Source organism: Peromyscus maniculatus, chromosome 3 (assembly GCF_049852395.1).
Source record: "Peromyscus maniculatus bairdii isolate BWxNUB_F1_BW_parent chromosome 3, HU_Pman_BW_mat_3.1, whole genome shotgun sequence".
Lineage (NCBI taxonomy): Eukaryota > Metazoa > Chordata > Mammalia > Rodentia > Cricetidae > Peromyscus > Peromyscus maniculatus.
The window spans coordinates 130,235,226-130,259,660 of record NC_134854.1 but is presented as its reverse complement, the minus strand read 5'-3'; the positions used below and the strand labels follow the sequence as shown (position 1 = coordinate 130,259,660).

General features: G+C 42.0%; 1 protein-coding gene across 2 annotated transcripts in view; it reads left to right on the top strand.

Annotated features, from left to right (window-relative positions):
- Window positions 1–24,435, top strand: part of Sumf1 (sulfatase modifying factor 1) — an 85,510-nt gene that overhangs the window by 51,608 nt on the left and 9,467 nt on the right. The window contains exon 8 of one of the 2 annotated variants that reach the window (XM_006996263.4): window positions 24,106–24,165. The exons of the other annotated variant lie outside the window; for it this stretch is intronic. Coding sequence (XP_006996325.1) covers window positions 24,106–24,165 — 60 coding nt within the window. The remainder of the gene's footprint in view (window positions 1–24,105; window positions 24,166–24,435) is intronic. 2 annotated transcript variants of the gene reach the window in all.

The following is a 24,435-nucleotide window of genomic DNA, read 5'->3' as shown; positions in this document are numbered from 1 at the left end:
CAAATAGTTTTAAAACTGCTTCAGGAAGCTTGGGAAAAGTCAGCTGTCTCTATGCACAGGTTATTCAGGAAATATCTTTTTCTTACTCAGTGGCCTCTAGGGAGCAAAAGTTAATCATTAGTTTTTATTTTATTGGGCTGTCATCTATGGCTGTAGAAACAGCCCTGCATGCTTTGTACACAGAGTCCCAAAAGAAAATAAGGCATTTGGCCATGTGCCATGAGGATCAGTTTAGTTTGCTTGTTTGTGTGTGTGTGTCCATCTGTCAGTCCTCTGTAGGTGCCTGCAGAGCACCGGCACAGACAACCCAAAGTGTGGCCATTTGCTATGATAATATCCTAACCACATAAAATATACATATTTCAAAAAAAATTGTATTTTTTTGTCTTTCTCATTTGCTAACATCTGGGCTCCATACTATCTGTGACAGTACATAGTGCTTTGAAAAAATGTAGAGCTAAAAAAAAAAAGTAGTGTTTATTTAATGTTCTGATTTCCTACCCCTGCTTAGTCACTATGGATACCAGATACCTTGCTGATGTGCAGCTGATGATGTGGTGGGATAGTGTGATTTGTAGCATCTTTCTGATAGGAAGGAGGGACACAGTCGCATCTAGACAGGGTTTGTTGGTTGGTTGTTCTGAGACAAGGTATAGGATCTCATTCTACAGCCCAGGCTGGCCTCAAACTAAAATCCCCCAGCTTCTGCTGTGATTTCAGGAATATGCCATCATGCCTGGCTCAGACAGCCATCCCATCCCCTGCCCTACTCCCAGGAGGAGAGTTCTAGTGTTGGGCTAGCCAGAGTAACCTGTATTTTTCTAACTCTACATTGAACAACAGTGTAATATAGCTCAACTTAGAGTGCACCTGAGCTTTATGTATGAGTTGGAAATAAGAGTACCCACCTGATGAAGTTGTTGGATGATTAGATGTAGCCAGAAATTTCTCCGGTCCTGCCAGGCCCCACTGTTGGGATGAATCTCTCCCACCCATGTCCCTCAGCCTCTTGGTCCCAAGTAAACACACAGAGGCTTATATTATTTACAAACTGTATGGCCTAATGCCTCAGGCTTCTTGTTAGCTAGCTCTCACAACTTAACTCAACCCATTTCTATTAATCTATATGTTGCCATGTGGTGTTACCAGTCTGCTGGCATCTTGTTGCTCCTTTAGCGGTGGGCTGCATCTCTTTTCACTCTCCTTTCTTCTCCTGTCTCTTCAGTTTGAATGTCCCACCAAACCTTATTCTGCCTCACCGTTGGCCAAACAGCTTTATTGATCAACCAATCAGAGCAACACTTATTCACAGCATACAGAAAGACATCCCACAGCAATTAGATGTGTTCATTGTGAAAACCCTTTCCATTTCTGTGTCTCAAAAATATTGTTTTTTTTATCATTAAGTTATGGTTTGTCTATCTAATTGGAATGTTACATACCTCTGTCAGCAGAGATAATGGGGAATGTTGGCCTGTGGAAGCAAAGGGGAAGACATACTTATGAATACCAATTGCTTGCTCTTTTCACCTCCTTTTCTTCAGTTGGCTTACTCCTCAGTCATCCTTACAATACAAACCTTGCTCATGCTTCCATGCTTGTGACAGTCCAGTGGAAACAAGGTATGCCCAGACACATTCTTCCTCTCTTGCCTGCTAAGGCTTAGCCAGAGATTCTGTCAACATGGATTTTGACCATATATTATACTAGATAGCTCTGGACAGTTAGGGAGTGTGTTTTTTTGCTCTGGCATGTTTTGAGGTGGTAGGGAATTAGTCAGGGAGGCTATAATAATCCCATCCTTTCTGCTTTCTATGGCATGAAATGTTTATACTTCGCTTGTTCCTAAGGATTTCTCTTTGAACCCTCACCTATCTGCACATGACACATGAAGTGATTTGGGACACATATCCATCTTCTGGTCTGAAATCAGCATGTTCTGAGTTATTGGCACTGTCCAGACACCTCTTGACTATTGTTTGATTGGTGTAGAGCTCAGACTGACTTTACTTTGTAGGTCCAAAATGTTATGCTTGCTTACCTCTCTTCCACAAACCCTTCTGCGGCCTCTTACCACTGATTGTAGAACAAAGCCACATGCTGCTGATGGTCTCTTAGTCCTCCTCTACCTGCATGATGTCTTAGCCTACCAGGATCCAGCCATAGGCATAGCCATTCATCAAGCATACACTGAGTACCTAGTCTATACTAGAAACAGGAAGTTATTTTGGAATTTTTACCTGCTAGAAGACTTTTATTCACGTGTCTTGGTGAGCATATTCTGGAGTTTGAGAGTTCAAAATGAAAAGGTGTGGTTGTGTTAATAGAGTTCACTGATTAACAACTAATGGACTATGAAGATGTTTAATGAGTGCCAAGGGCAAAGCAAGGTGTTTGTACTGTTGGCTTCTTGGGACTTTTCAGAAAATAATTTTCAGAGTGTGGAAGGATATATGAGAGGGTTTGGAAGGATGAAAGGGAAGAGAGAAAAGTTGTCATTAAATTATAACCTCAAAAATTAATAATGATGTCATCCTAGTGGAAGTTGGAAATCTGGAGGAAGTACTCATGGGTCTCCATTGCTGTTTGTCTCTGTGGTTCTGGGGTAGACTGTTTGTTTCATCTAGCACAAAAGAGCTACTGAGGCACAGAAGTCAGTGTGAATGTATAGAGCTCCAATATTTAGCACCTTTGACTACATTTCCAATGTGTTATCAGGGTGGGAGGCTTCTTAAGTGAAAAGGGTGAATGCTAATTATCATGGCATTTGTTTCCATCTTCATAATACAACCTTTGTTTCCACTTCATCATAAAATTTCTTTCTCAGAAGCTCACATTGCCTCTTCCTGAGCAGGGTGTAGAACACTGAACAGTGCCCTCCCTGCCTTCTTTCTTAGGGAGATCAGCCATGCAGGACTCACTGATAACCCTGGAGCCATGGTCCTGCAGCCTTTTGCTGAGAGCCTCCAGAGCTGTAGAAAGTCTCCAACTCCTAGGGCAGAGCATTGCTCTATGGACCCTTCTGTGTAAAGGTGCTGTGTGCAGCCAAACATATCTGCTGGAACATCAGCCCTCTGGTTCTCATTCTGCTTTCTCTCCTAATGTGAAAGTTTTTCAGATCCTTGAAGGCAGTCATTTGAATCTTAGTCTTAATTTTTGGGGGGTAAATATCCCCTTCTTCTATTGCATCTGGTGTAACTTACAATTAGGGCAATTTAGTTACCTTCTTCTGAACAACATCAGTGAGGGAAAAAAAATGTCAGGGAAAAAAAATGTCCAGAACACATATAGAAGCACACTGAATTGCTTGGAACTTGAAGTATTTAAAATTTGGATCTTGGGAAATTTGAGTACACATTCTACAATCTTAGGGGTTGACTCTTAAGTGTGCAGATGAAATGCTTCTATATCATACATAGCTTACATCTGAAGGTGATTTTAAATAATATTTTAAACAACTTTGTACAACAAACAGCTTATGTAATTGAACCATCAGACTTTCAGTATATGGATACTTGAAATGTTTTCTTTTAACGTGAGGGCAGCTTGGGGTAGAGATGCTCAGCTTGTAGTAGCCTTCCTTTTCAGTGATTATCTTCAGTACATCTGGCTGTTTGTAAGTGGAGAGGACACCAAACAGAGAGAGCTGAAGTCAGAACTCTGGAGCTCCAGAGTCAGCTTACATTTCCACTATCCTCACTGTGTTATGGTGTTATGGGCTGTCCCTGCTCTGGGGGATGACACAGGGATATATATAGTAAACAGGCCTTGGTATCAAGGAGGTTCTTGGGGGAAACATTGGATGCTAAGCAAGTGAAGGTCCATTTGTGGGTGGTGAGATTTCTTGTGCGTGTGCTGGAGCCTGGATTAACTGTTTGTTCTTGACTCTGGGAGCTCTGATACCATCTATAGAAGAAGCCTTGGGACAATGGCAGCACTTCATTCTGCTAGATAGAGGGACCCAAGGACAAGAACGGCAGGGCCTGACTTTTTTGGAACTCAGAAGAAGGTCCCCCTGCCACAGCACACACACACACTGTGTATAGTTGCTTTGGTACCTGGAATGGCTACTGTCTTCAGCAGCCTCACCCCTGAAGCAGTACCTTAACTCTTTCCCGTGTATGCACATACTTGTTCCCTTTTCTCCTTTTTCTTTTTGCTTTGTATCTCCACCCCCTTATGGGAGAATTAAAAATGTACATAAAATTTCTTTGGGCTAACCAGTTAGGGCCTTTAGAGAGTGACTTACAAATTATGTTCCTTACTTGAGTCTACTCAATAACAGGGTTTTTCTGAGCTATCTTTTTCATAGTATATGACACTTGATAGGGCTGCCAATGTTGAAGCAAAAAAGCAAAGAGTATTTCAGTTTTCAGCAAAGATTTGTTCTCAGTAATGTTGTTTCTGTTGCTCTCAGTAACAACTGTGGTTAAGTAATGGAATAGAGAGGTCAGTAGCTGTGTCTCCATTTGCAGCGTTCAAAATGCTACAAGGCCAGAGGTGAGTCATCCTTGTTGGGCTTACCCTTCATCCGTTGTCCCTGTTGTTTTTTGTCAACTTGACATGAGCTAGAGTTATCTGGAAAGAGAAACCCCAATTGAGAAAATGCCTCCATCCGATTGGCCTGTAGGCAAGTCTGTGGAACATTTTTTTTAATTGATGATTGATGTGGGAGGGCCCAGCATACTGGGGATGGTACCATCCTGGGCAGGGGGTCTTGGGTTGTGTAAGAAAGCAGGCTAATTGAACCATGAGGAACAAGCAAGGAAGCAGCATCCTCTGTATTAGTTCCTCCCTTGAGTTTGGCAAGCCCCATGCCCCCAGTGATGAAGTGTGACCTGAAAGTTGTAAGTGAAATAAGTGCTCTCTTCCTCGTGTTGCTTTTGGTCATGGTTTTTACACAGCAATAGAAACCCTAACCAAGGTATCTGTAAATTACCCTAAGGATAAAGCAAGCTCTTCTCAGGGAATGGGCAATGTGGTCAACTATTGCTGTTGGTTGGTAAAATAGGCAACCATTGAAGGTGCTACAGCTGATAGTCAAGCAGTTGGGAGGATAGTTTTTAAATGATTCAGATGAAGGTCTGCATACATGTATCACTGGTGGTATAGTGGCTTTGGGGCAAAAGGATGAAATCCTTTGATTCTGTTTCCTGCTCTGTGAAAGAAAAAGAACAACAACAAAAAAAATTCAGCTTTGTATTCTTCCATTAAAAAGAAAGACTGTAGCACTGAGCCCTGTGCCTGCGGCATGGCCAGCACTCAGCAAATGAGAACTAATTAGTATTTTTAAGTACCCCTGAGTGGGAATGTTTCCTTTTATGCTAATTCTTCCCCTCAGCAACTCCCCTTGTTTAATGGACCAGATCATGGTATTATCTGCATTTATTGAGCAACATTATTGGGCCCTTGGTCTGAGCTAGTGGTAAACATCAGTATCACAGGCCTTGTTCCACAGAGAGTGAATCTCATAATTCTTGACTACGGATCCTTATCATTCATGAGGCATTCGATAGTTTTGTCTCATTGATGTCTTAGAAGCTGGAGCCAAAGCCCAGGTACATAGTTTCCTTTTGAAGCTGTTTTGTGCCTTCCTTGTCCCTTCTTGAACCTGAATAGGGCTATGGGGACAGGCAGGGACTACCAGAGCCTCTACTTTGGCCCTCTTAGTTATGTTCACAACTCTCTGACAGAGGAGAGGGGACACTGAATTCTGGATGAAATCTGGGCTTTGATTTTGGGTTAGTTGCCTGAGACTGCTTAGTCTTGTCTTGGTAAGGATGGAGAGTGGGGTAACCCCTTACCACTACATTGAAGGCCAGATTGTTTCCACTAGACTTGTCATCTCTGTGGGCCTCTTAACTATCTCTTTGTATCTGGGACTTCAGTGGGTTGATGGTTTTTCCTCACCCAACATGCTATAATGTCTTAGCTCCTATTTTTTTTAAAAAGAATGTCTTTTCTTTATTCTTTGACAGTTTAATACTTGTAAACAGTGTATCCTGATCATGTTCATTCCTCTTATATTTCCCCTCACCCCATCATGTAGCTGAAAGTTTTTCTATGTCCTGGCCTGCTGGCAGTCAAGACAAATCTCTCCTACTTATGTTCCCCAAGTAAACACACAGAGGCTTATATTAATTAAAACTGCTCAGCCATTAGTTCAGGCCTATCACTGACTAGCTCTTACACTTAAACTCAGCCCATTTCTGTAGCTGGAGATTTCTCCAGTCCTGCCGGGCCCACAGCCACTCAGACACAAGTAAACACACAGAGACTTGTGTTACTTATAAATTGTATGGCTGTGGCAGGCTTCTTGCTATCTAGTTCTTATATCTTAAATTAACCCATTTCTATTAATCTCTAAGTTGCCACGTGGCTTGTGGCTTACTGGTACTTTTACATCTTACTTCTCATGGTGGTGGTGGCTGGCAGCATCTCCTAACTCAGCCTTCCCTTCCCAGAATTCTCCTCTCTCTTTATCCCACCTATCCTATACTTCCTGCCTGGCTACTGGCCAATCAGTGTTTTATTTATCAATCAATTCGAGCAACACATTCACAACATACAGAGCCGTGTTCTGTTAATCTATATGTTGCCACGTGTTTCATGGCTTTACCTATGCGCCATTATATGCTGCTCCCTGGACAGCTGGCTGGCAACTCCTGACTCAGCCTTCCTCTTCCCAGAATTCTCCTTGTCTGTTTTTCCTGCCTATACTTCCTGCCTGGCTACTGGCCAATCAGCATTTTATTTAACCAGTGTACAAAAGCATTATCCCACAGCACCTCATGTGAATGCTCTTCCCTCAAGTAACCTTGTGGGTAGCTTAATAGCTACAGTGAGTTCATGCATGCTATGGCCATGCCATATCCAAAAGCCAGCATTTTACAGCACTCCTTCCCATCCTCTGGCTCTTTCTGTCTCTTATTTGGTAATGTTTCCCAAGCCTTTGGTGTGAGAAGCAGGGGGTGTTGGTATAGGTGTCCCATTTAAGATTGATTGAGCAATAAATAACTTACTCTCAGTACTTTGTGAATCCCTACTTTTTTTTTCTACATTTTCAACTGGAGCTCTGTTTTATCACTCTCATATTTTATGATACTGCACAAGGGAAGCCCTGGCTGGCTGGGCCAGGGTATCCCATGTGTGAGGGAAAACATGCCAGGCAGATGTAGTGGCGGGCTGTGGCGAATGGACAGTCACTCATACCCCAGGCACTGCATCCACATGGAGATAAGTTTATTATAATAGAGAGATGAAGAGAAAGATAGGGAAAGAGGGAGGCAGAAAGAAAGAGAGGGAGGGGGAGGAGAGGGTCGAGGGTGCACCTCATGGAAATGGAGAGAGAGAGGAGAGAGGCAAAGGGAAGGTTTTTTTCCTGAATTGATGCTTTTATGTCAGGACACAGGGCGGCCCTAAGGGGCTTGTTTCCAAGGGGTGGGTCAGAATACTAACATCATAGTCAACAGAGATTAGCATATGTGTAGATTCTGACCTACAAAATATGTTTTCTTTATAATTTCTCATGTATGAGTCGACTCATATTCATGGACACTTTCCCTTCACTACTGATAAACCAGAAATGAAATCATTACAGAAAACAGCCATGTCATTCAGTTAGAAGTTGTCTTCCATTTGAGCTTATAGATTATTAGTGTAAATTGATTTTTTGTTTTGGTTGTTAGTTTGAGAAAAGTTCTTATGCAGCCCAGGCTCGCCTCTCTGTATAAACTGATGGCATGAGTGCTCCATGGTTAAAGGGAAGGTTTTTATTGTAGGTATGCGAGAAAGAGAACAGCCAGAGGCATCTGGAAGAGCCCAGAGCAGAGAGAGAAATAAATAGACTGAAGATGCCTAACAGACTGGATATGGCCAGGGCTATCTGTGAGAAAGGAGAGGACAGCAGGGAATAGAGAAAATACAAGGAGAGAAGCAGGGGCAGATCAGAGGGAGGGAAAGTGAGAGGGAGGGAGAGGGAGAGAGAATAGCCAGGTTATAAGGAGAATGAATAGCTGGGTGAAGGGAAGCCTGAGCACTGGAGGGAGTTTAGGGTAGGGAAGGAGGTGAGAAGGGGTAGATGCTAGCATGGACTTTGTACTGTGCGACAGGTACTTGTGACTCTGAGGGAACCTAGAGGCTAGTGTAAGCTTTGATATGCTAATAGGCACCACAGGTAGCCATTTGTCCCTTCTGCCAGTGGTAAGGAAAATGACCCTTTTTGTTGAGGGCAAGCAGCTTCACAAGTTCTTGAGGAAAGCTGGTTTTTATGTACCTGCCAGAAATCCTCCTATAGTCCAGGTTGAGCCCATTTATGGATATTTAGGTTGCTTTTTGGAGTTTGGGGAATTTGGACTTAACAGCCTGTATCCCTCAAGGTAGCTGATGGTAAAATCTGTTTTGGTTTGCTGTGTGTGTGTTGTTTAAGGTGGAACCCAAGGCCTTACATATGCTTGGGCAAGCAGTCTACCGCTGAGCGGTTACATGTACCCAGCTCTGTATTTTGGGTTACACAAAATCATGTAAACTTGTATAGTGCTTTTGTTGAGAGTGAAGTCCAAGTGGCTGTATTGACAGAGGTTTCTTCTCCCTGAATTAGAGTGCTTTCTCAAGCACATGCGTGCAAGTGCTCACTCATTTTATCTGTCTATCTGTCTATCATCTATCATCTATCTCCTTTCCTTCTTCACTGCATGCGCGCGCGCGCGCGCGCACACACACACACACACACACACACACACACACACACACACACACAGTACCCTCAGACTATGATAGGAAAGTAGGACTATGGTCTTGGGAACATCTTTCATGAGAAGATCAGACTTCAGCCTGACTTTTGAATGTCATTTGAAGTCTGGGCTTAATTCTAGCTTTCCTGACCCCCAGACTTGTTGCTGTTTACTGGACTCTTAAGTGTTATCTCAAACACAAAATACGAAGGGCTACTTACTTCCTTGTAGTAATATTTTATCACAAACCACATATGTTAGATCAGGAAGTGTTATGAATATGCAAGATAATTTAGGAGGCATGAATTGCTGTGTCATGCAGTGCCTCTTTCCAAAAGCAAAAGAGAGGCGGTAAATTATGCCTACAGTTTCTAAGATTTGGAGACTTGAAATTAGATTCCTGGCCTTCTTGCCTTCTCCGTCTCTTATTTCTGTTAAGTCATTATTAAAATTTCTGATTAGGCAAATTGAATTGTTTTTTTACAATCTGGCAACGAACTTGTTAATGAATGATAAAGTAACAGTATGTCATTTTCCATTTCTAGAGCTGACTTGTAGTGCCTTCCCTCTGCCACAATGTGACTCATTTGTTCTTTCCCTTAAGGATCTGGAAAGAAAGCCTGATGAGAAAATAGAACAGTTGAATTATCTTTTCTTCTTAATCAGGTTATGCTGTAATTTTTTTTTTTTGGCGTGGCTCTAGACCCATTTTTTTTTTTTTTTTTTTTTTTTTTTTTGGTTTTCCGAGACAGGGTTTCTCTTGTGTAGCTTTGCGCCTTTCCTGGATCTCACTTGGTAGCCCAGGCTGGCCTCGAACTCACAGAGATCCGCCTGCATCTGCCTCCCGAGTGCTGGGATTAAAGGCGTGCGCCACCACCGCCCGGCCCATTTTTAATACAGGTATATGTACATCACACATCACTCTAGTGTGAGTCCATGGAGGAGGCGTTTGGTATCAACAAGTTCTGCATCCAGGGGTTCCATCAACTACCCATTGAAAAAAATTAAAAATTTATACCAAAAACTTTCCAGACCTTTCTGTTGTCATTATTTCCCAATCCATGTAGTATGGTAGAGATTTGCATAGTGTCTGTGTTATATTAGAAATTATAATTAATGTAGAGATGTTGAAAAATACACAGCAGGATGTGTAGGTTATATGCCAGCACTGCTCCGTTTTGCATTAGAGATTGAGCTATACGTGGATTTGAGTTCCTCGGGAAGTCCTGGATCCGGTCCCCTCCAGATACACTGGAATGTTTGTATTTTCATCAGTTTATCAGCAGTCTACCCTTGTCATATTTGTATGTAAGGTTTTGGGCTTCTGTAGACACAGCCCCTTTACTTCATGAAGGTTGCAGATATTTCAAAAGTAAAAATAAGTGAACAAACCTAAGCACACACAAATGTGTGTCTGTTTAGTCACATGTAGGGAGGAAGTATACCATGAATGTTGGAAGCATTTAGTTTTAAAGTCGGATCTTGTTTTAAGTACTAGCTCAGCCACCCACTAATTGAATAGACTGAGGCAAGTTTTGAATGTACTCACTCGGCTTCCTTGTCTGTCACTGAAGGAATGGTACTATGGGCTGATGGGATGGCTCAGAGGGGATGCCACAAAACCTGATGCCTGTCTTTGATTTTTTATTGTGGAAGGAGAGAACAGACTCAAGTTTTTCCTCTGACCTCCATGTGTGCCATGGAAAGGGTCACTTTAAAATCTTACTTCTACAAAAGCACAAAGTCAGTCTTGGTCTTAAAACACACTGTAGACAGAAAGTAACCAGAGAAATCTGCAGGATGAGCAAGACAGATGACATCGCAGGCAGCCACCCCAAGGACAAGGGGCTGGGACCAAGGGTCTAGTCTGGGCTCTGACCCTCACTCTTGAGTTCAGGTGCTTCAGAGGGACCCTCTGAGGGCCTGCCTCCACTCCCATTTCATGGGAGCTCTTACATACATTCCAAGTGTTTCATTGCCTTGCTCACCTATACGTGCCCATACAAACAGGAAGTAAACCAATGTAGTTGAAAAAAGTAAAGAAAGAGTTGTGCTTTTTCCAGATTACTGAGAGGTTTCCATGGTATTTTGAAAAAATGTTTAGTGTAGAGGCTGGTATGTAGTTAGCACTTCATAAATGCTAATTATAGCTGGTGTTTTGGATGTAATCAAAATTTTAAAGAAATATTTGTAAGCTTCAAGCATACACCTTACTCTGAAGTCTAATACATGGAAGAGCTTTTTTCTGAACTCTTTTAGAAATGTGGAGAAGAGCTATGCCATCTGGTAGCATGCAGTTATAAATAACACTTCTTCCCATGGACAGCCTCCACTTCATACCCAGTACAGGAAGTAAACACAGCGTCTCATCAACTGAGACTGTGCCCAGAATTGGGCACTTAGCACTTACCCACTTTCAGATCATCCAAATCAAATCATGGGAATCTTTAAGTAGTTCTTTGAAAATAATGTTTAAATTAAAATACCGTTTGGTTTAAGTTAATTGCCATATTCTCCCTTAACTTGCTGATGTATCATGTAGAACAGAGAAGGTTACATGAGAATGTGTCAAGTCCCTAGAGAAACTGGATTGTATATGCTTTTCACTTTAAGGGATGCTTAGAACCCTGTCTGACCTTGCTTGCAGGACTGAGGCTCTCACAGAGTTATTCTGAGAAGTAGAAGTGATTGACTTTGGAGCAGGTCTTTAAGCCAAAGTAGCCAGTACCCTGTGATGTCGGTGGTTTGGTTTGGGTTCAACTGGAAGTCACCTCCTTTCAGATGTATGCATTGTTTACAGTGAAGGAAACTGATTTTTCTATAGTTTAGTGTGACTGTCACTGCGATTGGGCAGACAAGGAAATGTGTTCAGTATCTCCCCAGCTTTCTTTCTTTCTTTTTTTTTTTTTTTAAGAAATTTTTTTATTCATTTTACATACCAACCACAGATCCCCCACTCATCTCTCCTCCTACTCCCCTCCAGCCTTCCTCCCCCCACCCCCCACCTCCCGCCATCCCCTCATCCAAAAGGGTAAGGAATCCCATGGGGAGTCAGCAAAGCCTGGTACATTTAGTTGAGGCAGGACCAAACCCCTCCCCGCTGCATCTAGGAGCAAGGCATCCCATCATAGGTAATAGGCTCCAGAAAGCCAGCTCAAACACCAGGGATATATCCTGATCCCACTGCCAGGGGCCCCTCAAACAAACCAAGCTACACAATTGTCTCCCATATGCAGAGGGTCTAGTTTGGTCCCATGCATGTTCCACAGCTGTCGTCTAAAGTTCGTGAGTTCCTATGAGATTGGTTCAGTTGTCTCTGTAGATTTCCCCATCATGATCTTGAACCCGCCCCCCCCCCCCCCCCCCCCCCCGCCTTGCTCATAGAATCCCTCTTCACTCTCCTCAACTGGACTCCCACAGCTCAGCCTGGTGCTTGGCTGTGGATCTCTGCATCTGCTTCCATCGGTTACTAGATAAAGGCTCTGTGATGACAGTTAGGGTATTCACTAATCTGATTACCAGGGTAGGCCAGTTCAGGCACCTCTCCACTATTGCTAGTAGTCTAATCTGGAGTCCCTCCTGTGGGTTCCTGGGAGTTTCCCTAGCACCAGGTTTCTCCCTTACTCCATAATGTCTCCCTCTATCCAGATACCACTTTCATTGCTCTCCCACTCTGTCCCTCCCCTAGCTCAACTATCCTCTTCCCTCATGTTCTCATCCCCCCTCCTCCTTCTCTACCCCCCCCCCCCGCCCCCTGTTTGCTCATGAAGATCTCATCTATTTCCTTTTCCCAGGGTGATCCATGCATCCCTGTCAAGGTCTTCTTATTACCTAGCTTCTCTGGGGCTGTGGGTTGTAGTCTGGTTACCCTTTGCTTTACATCTAGTATCCACTTATGAGTGAGTACATACCATGTTTGTCCTTCTGAGTCTGGGTTACTTCACTCAGGATGATTATTTTTTAGTTCCATCCATTTGCCTGCAAATTTCATGATGTTGATTTTTACAGCTGAGCAATACTCCATTGTGTGTATATATAAATATCACATTTTCTTCATTTATTCTTTGGTTGAGGGGCATCTAGGTTGTTTCCAGGTTCTGGCTATGATGAATAGTGCTGCTATGAACATAGTTAAGCAAGTGTCCTTGTGGTATGATTGAGCGTGCCTTGGGTATATACCCAAGAGTTCTCCCTAGCTTTCTGAGCTTGAAGAAGTTGCTGCATGTTAGGAGACATAGTCCACAGAGCATTGTACTGCTTTTGGTAGATGGTAGAAAAGGAGTTTCCATGGTACAGAAATCCGTGACTTGTTTTCTCTCAGCAATGGCTGCCTCTGTATTTAGGCTGACTGGTTTTTAGCACTTAGATGTCCTTAATTTTGAACATTACCTCTCATTTACCACAGTGAGGATGGATTTGCTGCTGGGTAGTTTAGAACATTAAATCATCTTCTTGGAGCCTGGCTGCACTTTTCTTCTCTTCCTCCTATCTGGTAGTTGTGGGAGTGGCTACAAAAGTGGAAACCCTTCCTGAGGCATTCTGAAGAAAATGGAAGTAGCTAGCTCCTGTCTCTGGAAGAACGGATAGAAGAAAGTTCTCTGGAGGCAATGAAATGATAAAGGCGCTTATCTAAGGATCTATCTACAAGCTCCCATGAAATGGTAGTGAAGGCAGGACCTCAGAGCATTCCTCTGTAGCTCTTGCATTTTACCAGTGAGGAACTCAAGACCAAGAGTGTGGGACCGAGCCCAGAGCCCAGACTAGACCCTGTGGTCCCAGTTCCTTGTCCTTGTGGTGGCTGCCCTGGGATGCCATCAGTCCAGCTTATCCTGCAGATGTGTATGGTTACTTTCTGTCTGCAGTCTGTTTTAAGACCAAGGCTGACTGAGTGTTTGTATAGAAATAAGATTTTAAAGTGATGATTTTCATCTTTTGCTTGTCTGTTTGTTTTTGACCTTCATTCCCTTTGCTTACCAAATTCCAAATCTCTGGCCAACAGTTATTTCATGGACATTAAGCATAGCATAGTCACCATGGAGTAAGTAAATGGCTGTTGACATCCCCAGTCTCAGATGCTGGTGAACACATGATAAATTGGAGAACAGAACAAAGCTTGTGTTGGCAAGGCGCCAGCCTTATATGGCAGAAATAGAGGTAGAGTTGTTGTGAGGGGAGATGCTAGTATGTCTCATTTTTTTCCTGTCACTTGTCATAGCTGCCATGACTGCTTCTTCCTCCTGCTTCTTCCTCCTTTTCCTCTTTCTTCTCTCATCCCCTTCTTCATTTCTTCTCCTTTGTTTGGAGATAGGGGTTTCAGTATATCTCACTGGCTGGCTTCAAACTTGCTATGTAGTGCAGGCTGGCTCCAGATTCCAAGTTCCCTTGCTTCTGTTTCCTAAGTGCTGTGATTACAGACATGTCCCATCACACCCAGTTCTGATACTTCAGACATCAAATATGTATATATGTGCTTTTCCTGACATGAAATACATGTCATTTTATTATGCCAGTTCTCCAGCACCAAGGGTAATCATCAACTCATTAGTTCTAACATAAACTGCAACTCTGGCCGTTAGCACATACCCCACAGATTAAGATCTTAGTCTTATAAGGTTATCCCCGTTCCAGATCCTAGCCTGAAATAGGACGCCCAGGTGACTCAGGCTTCCCCGGCCCTGTACATTCTTTCATTCATTCCCATGGCCACTTATTCTAGCTTTTTTATATATAAAAAGTTTGAGGCTAGCCCGGGATATAGTGACCCCTTCTCACCCCCATCTCCCAAATGGGAAGGTGGGGAGGTGAAGCTCATCAATGTCCTTTAAAAAATGAACTCTTCCCTCGCAATTCCCCTTGAGTTGTAAGTATTTTCCTGAAAGGAATCTGTAAAGGAAAGTCCCCTCAGTTGGGATAGCAGAGTCATTTATTGCAAAAATATGATGCTGTATGAGGTGGCTCACACAGAGCACATGACCTAGTGGAGCCTGACAGCCTGGGCTGGAACCCTTACTCCTCTACCTGCTTGGGACCTTAGTAGTCTCCTCACCTTTTCTCATCCTTAATTCTTCATTTGAAACATGGGGCAGATGACTGGGTGCCCATACTGCTTGTACTGGCACAATTGTTAATAGTTCTTCCTTTGTCTTTTAATCATTTCTCTATTTAATAATAAAGTGTGCAGTTGTCTTATAATAATGATAATAGAATAACCAATAAATGGTCATTTTATAATTTTAAGACATCTAAAACAATACTTAGATATAGAATGTATGTGATATACATCAACCTCCGTGTTTATTTTTATGCTGCTTATACTGTGATTAGAGTTATTATGTTAAATACCATATTTTGCACATAATTCCAGAAGCAAGATCTGAAGTTCATTAGACAATGGAGAACCATCCATCATGGTGTGAACAACTTGAATACAGTTTTGAGAATTCTCTTCCTCTTTGACTTGGCAAGCGTAGAACAAATAGCATGAAGGAAATAGCTAATCTCATTCAATTCACAAACAGGATAATTTACCGCCACAGGATTCGGTGGTTTTACAAAGAAAATAAGAGAAGCTGTTTGTTTGGTTTGTGTGTCTGATAAGCTGTTGTTCTAAGTTGGCTTTCCCTCCACCTTTGACCTTTCTTGGACATCACTTCCTCTTTCCTCTTTTCCTGCAATAACTAAGCCTAATTATGCACTTCTCTCTCTCTCTCTCTCTCTCTCTCTCTCTCTCTCTCTCTCTCTCTCTCTCTCTCTCTCTCTCCCCCGCCCTTCCTTCCTTTCTCTCCTTCTTTCTTTTTTGTTGTTGCTTGTTTTTGTTTTTTTGAAACAGGATCTCATTATATAGCTCTGGCTGTCCTAGAACTCACTATGTAGACCAGGCTGGCCTCGAACTTACAAAGATCCTCATTCCTCTGCCTCCTAGGTGCTTAGATTAAGGGTACCCACCACCATGCCCAGCTTGTATACCCTTTTCATTAATCCTTTCCTAGGGGATGAGTAACATTTCACATAATTCAAAAAACTTTCTTTGAAGAAATGCTTTTGTCTGCTTACCCTTAAAATCCTTTGTTTGTGTTTAATACTGAGTATAAAAGAGAATTATTGGGACATTTTACTTTGTACCTTAGGAAGAGGTTCTGTGAAGCTTACAAGATGTTTGATTGGTTAGAAGTGCAGTAAGTCTGAAGATGCCATGGTATTTGGCCTCCCAGCTCATGACTTGCTAGCTATGAGACTAGTGCTTGACACACATTTCATCTCTAGGGATTTCCAAGTTTCTCATCCTTAAAATGATACTTCCTGCTTTCCTGGATCATCATTGGGATCAAGTGAGATGAAAAAGTTTAGTGGACTTGCACTAACTGTGATGCAGAACAATCAGCAGTCGTCAGTTGATTTTACATTATGGATGTTTGAAAGCAAAATGCCTTTCTTTAAAGAGGCGGGGGTGGGGGGGTGGGGGGTAAGGTGGAGGTGTGTGTCAGAGGGTTAAGGGGGTGTGGGCTGGCATGATGGCCTATACCTATCATCCCAACTCTCAGGAGGCTGAGACAACGTGCCATGTAACAATGAGGCCTTCCTTAAAAACAGAAACTGGCAGAGATGACTCAAAAAGTTTCTTGTAGGAGTAGGTGAGCAGAACAAGTGTCATAATCACACTCACGATACCTCTGTTGCATGTTAGTGTGCAGGGAGACCTTCAGATAGGCAGTGGGATGGTTTTTTGTTGCCCTGAATTTTGGGCTGCTGGAACCCTGCCTGTAGGAGTCCACGGCATTTGCCAACTGGAAGACTTGCCTAGAAGTCAAGTGTGCCAGGCACTCCAGCACTCAGGCAACCAGGACAGGGGCAAGTTAGCTTTCAGTGCGGCCGGTGCCCTTCTCAAGGCTGTGGAGTGGAGGATAAAATCTCCCCTGTAATCTCTGGATTCGTCTGCAGTTAAACTTCTAAGGAAGTCTTTGATGACTAATATTTTGGGTCATGTGAGACACAATTTTATCTTTTCATTTTTTTTTGTCTTTTGACTTTAAATTTTTTCTTATTTATAGAAAATTCCAAACATGCAAAAGTAGAAAAAAAATAATCTGCTAAGCCATTGTTCTTAATACTCCGCTTTACTAATTATCAGCTCACAGTGGATCTTGTTGGATCTGTGTTTGTTTCTTCTTGCCTCTAGTAATGTGTAGGAGGTGTGTAGGTCTGCTGGCTATGGTGTTTTCAGAGACCCCTGCCGTAATGTGCTTCAGATTTTATGTTTTACTGAAAATGACTTTGTTTTATTACTGACTTATGACTTACTCTGACTTTTATCATTATCTGTTTTTTGTTTTCTTTAAAACAAAACAAAACAAAAACCCTAGTTGTGGCTGGGCAAGCACACCTCCCAGCACCTGGGATGCAGTGGCAGGCAGATCTCTGTGAATTTGAGGTAGCCTGGTCTACATAACAGGTTCCTGGCTAGCAAGGGCTACCGAGTAAGACCAGGCTCAAAACAAGTGAATTAACAAGCAACTCAGCTTCCCAGCATTATTTTGGTATAACTGATACTGCTATGCAATAAATTACATGCGTTTGAAGGTTCATTTTGATCCAGTTTGGTAAACATCCATGAAATCATCCCAATCAGAATAACGAACACACTAGTCATTGCAGGCTTTCTTTGTGCCACCTTGTAACTCCACCCTTCTCTGTGTCTCATGCCCCAGCAATCGATGATCCTCTTTCTAGAAAGCACAGATTAGCTGCTACTTTTTCCAGCTTTAGATCAATGGAGTCATATATTATGCATTCCTTTTTATTCCTGACTTTTTCCCACAATGCCAATCTTTTATCTGTTCTACAAATGTTATTGGGCTCCCACCAGGTACCATTTTAGAATCTGTAAAGGCCTGTTAGGAGGCTATTGTAGTTGGTTCTGGTGAGAAATGATGGTGGCTTGAACCAGAGAGGTTGCCATGGAGATGATGAGCTGACATTCATTAAAGCTCTCCTTTGGAGGTAAAGCTAATTGGACCTAGTTAGTTGGATGTAGAGGGGAAAGAGAGGGTGGAATCCAGATTCTCTCCCAGGGTTGGGAGATATTTTGAGATAGTCACAGAATTGCTGTTTAAATATTTTTTAAAATAAAGAATATCTTTCCTTGTCCAGTAGAAAATTTTGAATTTCAGTTTTTCTGAATTTCAGTTTACGATATGACTTAAAGTAGGCTAGTGGAGAGACCTTAGTATGAAGGCAAATATTTTTGGATTTTTTATTTATGTTGAAGTGACATTAACTCTGCTATCTATGACTCACAGGTTTCTATGTTGGTTTTACTGATGAAAAGTTCAGTTTAACTAAATCTAATGACACAATAGTGAGACTGTACTTTGTGATGCTAGCTAATTCTATTATAGTATAGAACAGTCTGTCTTTATTCTACAAGGGTTATTAGCATATCATGAATTTTATTAGGACTTGGACAACTCCATTTGGGAATTGAGCATCAGACAAACTAGATCAAGTGGTCTCTGTGGGTTTGAATTTGAAGTTATATACTGCTAGGGCTATTAAGTTCATGAGTGCCTTTGGGAAATCTGAGTTAGTTACAAATTAATAATATGAAGCAGTATCGTCAGCCTGACACAGATTGTCTGTCATTTGCTCAGCACATCCTAAACATCGCCTTCAATTCCTACGTTGGTCCAGAGAAGCAGAGACCATTATTAGCTCTGTTTTGTAAAGAGGGACCTGGGAGCATAGAGGAGTTGCATAACTATCCCAAAGGATTATTCAGTGTTGGAGGCAGGGTTTGAACCCAAGTTGATTGAGCCCATGTTTTTCATCCAGAGATAACATTTGAGGTGAATCTTGCATGGTAAACAAGAGTCTCACAAACAAGTGGGACCAGACATATTAGGCAGAGAGAATCAAGTGTTCCCGGGAGGCTGGTAAGAAGTGCTGTATAGGAAGAACACAAGCCTTCTAGGCAACTGTCTGGGTTATTTGAGCTGATACTTCATAGAGAAATCTATGAGGCCTTTTAAAAGTCTCTTTGAAATTTCAAATAGTTTCATGATCCCTCTTTTTATTTTCTTAGAGGCAAAAAGTCCATACTACAAGCATGTGGTTTGGCTGATATCAAAGACATTTTCCGGTTTCAAACACCATGGATCTTGCTCTCCACTGCTTCCACCTTTTCTCTTAAGCTCTAATTTCCATTATGATAGAAAGGAGTGGTTGGAACTGCCTCACCTTTCCTGTTCCCCTCACACTCTGCCATCGGCGTTGGGGTTGTCAGCCAGTATCTGAGTACCACTGGAGTGTTCTCACATGATGTTCCATGCTTGTACAGGTGACATCTACAATGTAGTGGTTGATCTTTTCCTCAGAGCCTCATTCTTTTATTTCATTATTTTTACTTAGTTTTAAATATTTAAATTAGTATATTAAATTAAATATAAACTAGTATGTATCAATTATATACAATAATGAGTTTCATTATCTTTTTTTTTGGCTTTTTGAGACAGGTTTTCTCTGTGTAGCCCTGGCTGTTCTGGAACTTGCTCTGTAGACTTGGCTGGCCTCCAACTTAGAGATCTGCCTGCCTCTGCCTCCCAAGTGCTAGGATTAAAGCCTTGCACCGCCACCACCTGCCTCATTATGATGTTTTCATATACATACACAACTATCATTTTCACCCTATTGCCCTCTTATCCCCATCCTCCTCCCAGCTACAGTGTGTGTGTGTGTGTGTGTGTGTGTGTGTCCCAGTGAGTTTTATTGGGGTTGCTTATTGGGGTATTGGTGAGGGGTTACTTAGAGCATTGTGGGCACCTTCTAGGAGCTTATTATTTTCTGCTTTGGAGAATTCTTATGTTTATATTACTACATTGTTTATAATGAGACAGTAAACACAAAGAAAGATACATTTAAAATTTTTAATGAATTGTCTGAGTGTACAAAGGAGAACCTTATTATGCCAGAGAATTACAGTTTTTAGTACACTGAATCTGTTCCCCAATTTTTATTAAACGAGTTTGATAACTGACTCATGAATGGCAATTTTAAAGACCCACAATCCCTGCCTCTTAACTTCTTTTTTCTTTCTTCTTCAGGCAATGTTGTGAATAGTTCTTTAATGACTCTTCTTGGTGGCATCCTAGATAAATGTTACTTTTAAGTTTTTTACTTTGAAAATGTTGAGATATAAATGAAAGTAGAGAACCTCATAGCTCAGACTCAGTGATTAATAACTCTGTCAGTCATTATTCAGAGATGGAACCAACCACTAGTGAGCATGTGCACATGTACGTGTGTAAGATGCACTTATTACTGAATTTTTACCATCCAGAGTGGCTGTAATGCTGTTTTTTCAGTTTCATTTTTGATACTGTCATACATATGTACACTGGATTATGAAATAGTGGTGTTTTTTCAAGTGGTTCCCTGAGATCTGTGAGAATACAACTGGAAAAGAATATGCATGTCTAGTTGGAAAGAGCAAAGGAAATCTGGCTCTTAGGATTGTCACCTGAAGTCATGCAGACAGACTGAAACTGCTAATCTCTCACTGCTTTCAACTCTGAAGATGCTGACTCCTATAGACAGGGCGAGTGTCCTTCATGTTCAAGCCCAGAGCACACCTGCCCTGGAGTCAGGGGCTGAAGCATGGATGGATGGTCTGAGGGAGGTGGCAGCAGCTGCAGATCTGCTTGATCTTCTCATGTTAGTATTCTGAACAGGAAAATACTATAGCTCCTGTTTTTCTTGTCGTCCAGGCCTCCCAGGAGATGTCTCTTGTAGCTCACCTTAACCCAAAGCCAGAAGGAACAGAATTGTGACATGTTGTAAAGCTTCTATTTTAGCAATTATTCAGTCTAGTTTAATCAAACACCTTTATATTATTTTAAAAGAAATTCCAAGTGCTATATGATTTTTACCTAAAACTTCAGCATGTATCTATAAAATGTAGAATTTTAAAATATTTTTAATTCTTTGAGTAGAGTGGGTCTGGAGGACTCTTCCTTGATCCATTGTGGAATTTTGACTGACTTCATCTTATGAAACTGAGTTGATGCATTCAACATCCTTGTAATCTCCAGAAGTCAGCATGTTATAGTTCTTCTTGCCATCTGCTAACTCTTCCTTTCTTCTGTGACGCTGCCTGTGCCTCGGATGGTGGCAAGCTAATGTAGATGACATGTGCACAGTTACTCACACTGTGCACTTCCACCAGTTACGGGTCTTACACAAGAATCCTCTCTGACCAAATATGAGAGCAACACAAATCCATGGCTATAAACATCAGTATTTAGAAAGCAGCGTGAAAGTGTCACCATTTAGCAAAACAAAAACATAGGCTCCTTCTAAGGCCTGTGATCTCCTCAATAATGGACTTTTGACCAGGTGTACAGTACCAGGCATGAAATTCCTCCTGTGGAGCTAGGCTCACAGCCAATCAGAAAGCAGTTGGTTACTTCCCTAGGGATCATGGCAGTATTGTACTAATGGGCACATCTGGCCAACAGGTTAGTGTTGTAGCATCAGGTTCCCACACTAGGTAAGACCAGTGATGCTTCTTCCCCCCAGCAGCCTTGATAGCACCTCTGTCATTCCGTAGGCTAGCCATTCAGTAGAGTTTACTAGTCAGTTTGAGGTTGATTTCTCTATGTCCCGCTCCCAAAGTGAGTGGTGTCTTTAGCAAAAGCTCTTACCACCTAAGGATAGGGAAGTAGAGATACCATCACTAGCCCATTTATTTATTTTGTTTGTATGTTTATGTGTGCACACACCCATGCCACAGTGGGTATGTGGAAGTCAGAAGACAACTTGCAGGCGTCAGTTTTCTCTTCTTCCATGTAAGTCCTTTGGATTGAACTCAGTTCATAAATGCTTTGTGACAAGCCCCTTTATTCCTGAGCCATCCCAGCAACTCAAATTAGTAACCTTTTAAGGCTCTGTTGAATATGTTTTAGGGTCACTATTTAAGACATGTGTCCTCTTAGTAATTTTCCTGCCTTTTTAGCAAAGTGGTAAGCCTATCAAACCATTGTACCTAATCCTATGTCTTGTTTATAAGAAAAATAATCTTACTTATAGCAAGTAGCTGAGCAGTCACCTAGGATGAGGATTGTGTTGGCTATTATAGTTGTATTAGCCTGTGATGGTTCTTTTAGTGCTGTGCCACCATGAAGAGTGACATATTTTTCAGCTGCAACCTTAGGTCGTTGGAGTAGCAGTGAGAGGGAAATTTTGTTGTCACATCTTCCCACTGGTGAATGACCCATTCTTGTTCTTAGATGTATTTTGACAAAACAGAATTTATTTTATCTTATATTCTGGCACATACTGTGATAATTATGGTAAGAACTGATTTGTCACTAACCTATGGCTTGATAGACTGTGGCAACCTCCCAAGTAAGCAAAGGCAAGAATTCCCAAGCAAGAAAGTCTTAAGAGATATGGCCATCATATGGAGCCAATATGTAATTATACATGCTTCAAGTCATTTTTTTTTTTTTATGTGGATTGGTGTTTTTGCCATGGGTATTGGGTCCCCTGGAACTAGAGTTACAGACAGTTGTGTGAGCTGCCATGTGGGTGCTGGAATTGAATCCGGGTCCTCTGGAAGAGCACTCAGTGCTCTTAACTGCTAAGCCATCTCCTCAGCCCTTCAATTGAATTTTTGATTAATGCCTTCCCTTTTCCTACTTTGTTTTGTGTGTATGAGTGTTTTGCCTGCATGTATGTCTGTGTACCATGTGCATTCAGTACCCACAGAGAGTAGGAGAAGGCCACCAATCCCTTGGGATTGGGGTTATGGATAGTTGTGAACTGCTATGTAGGTGCTGGGAATTGAACCTGGGTCCTCTAGCAGGGCAGCCAGTGTTTTTTAACTGCTGAGCTGTCTCTCTAGCTCCAAATACCTTACTTTTATACACTGATAAACTCATCCAGAGTTTCTGATGCAGTAGCTGTCTAATTTTAGGTGTTCCTGAGGAAAAAGCTGTGCATCTAGCCTTTATCTTCACTGGTACTTTTTACATTTTCAGTATGCCAATTATAATCGGTAAAATTTATCAATGTATCTAAGTGTTTAGGGCCTTGGGAATACTCTGAACGTGCAAAGGAATGATGGAGAGCCAGTGATTGTGTGTCAGTGTAGAAATACCTGGAAATGCTTGGAAGAAACTTACCCTTCTATCTACCTTGATAACATTGTCAAGACAGTGTGCTACCCCTGTTTGAGGGTGAGGTGTGCATGGCCCTTTTAACTTTTGTCTCTTATTCAACAGCCATCGAAAAACATGTTTTTAACTAGAAATGGGAAAACCAAGCCAGGAAGAGGGTTGTGCGGGCTTCTCTTATTTTCAGTAAACAGAGCAGATGGCCGTGTGATTAGTTGTCTTTTTGAACAACAAAGGAAAAACAAAACCATTCCCACCCCACTCCCCAGCTCTGGTTGATGGGGCGTCTTGGCACTTCTTACATGCCTTTTGGAGAGCTTTCTTGATCTTGAAGCTTTTATCTTGGCAGTTGAAGCTTCAGCATTTTCATCTCCATTGCTGTTTTGTCAGAAGTTCTTTCTAGAAGAAACAGACTTGCCTTTTGGCTGCTCTGTCTGGATCTTTGTTCTCTTCCCCGTTCCTTCTTGTGAACATTAGGCTCTCTCCAACTCCCTGCCCTTCTGGTTTCTAATGGGAAGTAAGGTAGAGTGCTTCAGAGCACAAATCGTGGAGCAAAGCCTGGGTGAGAATCCTCATCCTGCTCCTAATCTCCCTCCAGAGGAATGCTTGATGACACAAGAGTTAATACAGAATACTCCGGACAGTGCTTTCTTCCTAGTAGCCACTGTCCAAAGTGTTTTATTTTAGTTTTTAAGAAAACAGTGTTCTGCTTCTGAATTACATTGGCAATTACATGGTTGTATGTAGTTTTTGAAACTGTGTAAAGGGTATTCTGGGTGATGCACAGAGGAATTGGTAACCAACAACAACATGACTCAACCTTTCTATCTGAATGAATAAGACAGTGATAATACAGGATAAGTCTGCATATCAGAGTGATGAGGCAGGAGATGCTGCCAAGCAGTTTATTAGGCACCCAGGCAAAACATAAACTTCAGAGATTCGAGGTAGAATTGCTTTCTGTCTTCACAAAGTCTTCATCCAGTAGCAGGAATTTGGGTGGATTGTAGAAGAAAGGTAGTTGGACATTTGGGAACATGGGTATTCAGAAGGGTATGGGTGCAGGTGCAGAGTCCAGGATAGAAACACATGTGGAGAGTTTAGGTAGCCACTGGATGACTGCTTCTAACAAACTGGACTCATTCCCACTATGTGAAGAGCATTCATGTTGTTGAGACTAACAGGGTATTTCTTTTCATCCATAGAAAGGTCCTGCTTCTGGTAAAGACCGAGTGAAGAAAGGTGGTTCCTACATGTGCCATAAGGTCAGTCATGCTACTCAACTGTTGAGATGTTCCCGTGGGTCACAAATTATCAGAACATACTGCCCTCAAATGTTCCATTCATTTTTGCTGATAGAAGCCTCTTCCCATCCAAATGAGAAAAAGACAAGGGAGTCTTCAATTTACTAACAGACATGGGGGAAAGTAACAGGCAAACAGAGCTTGTGAATTGTGTGCTGTCAGCCAGATAATCTGCTGACTCTTGCTTGTTGAGAGGCTTCTGCTGGTCTGTGAAATAGTGTGGGCCATCTA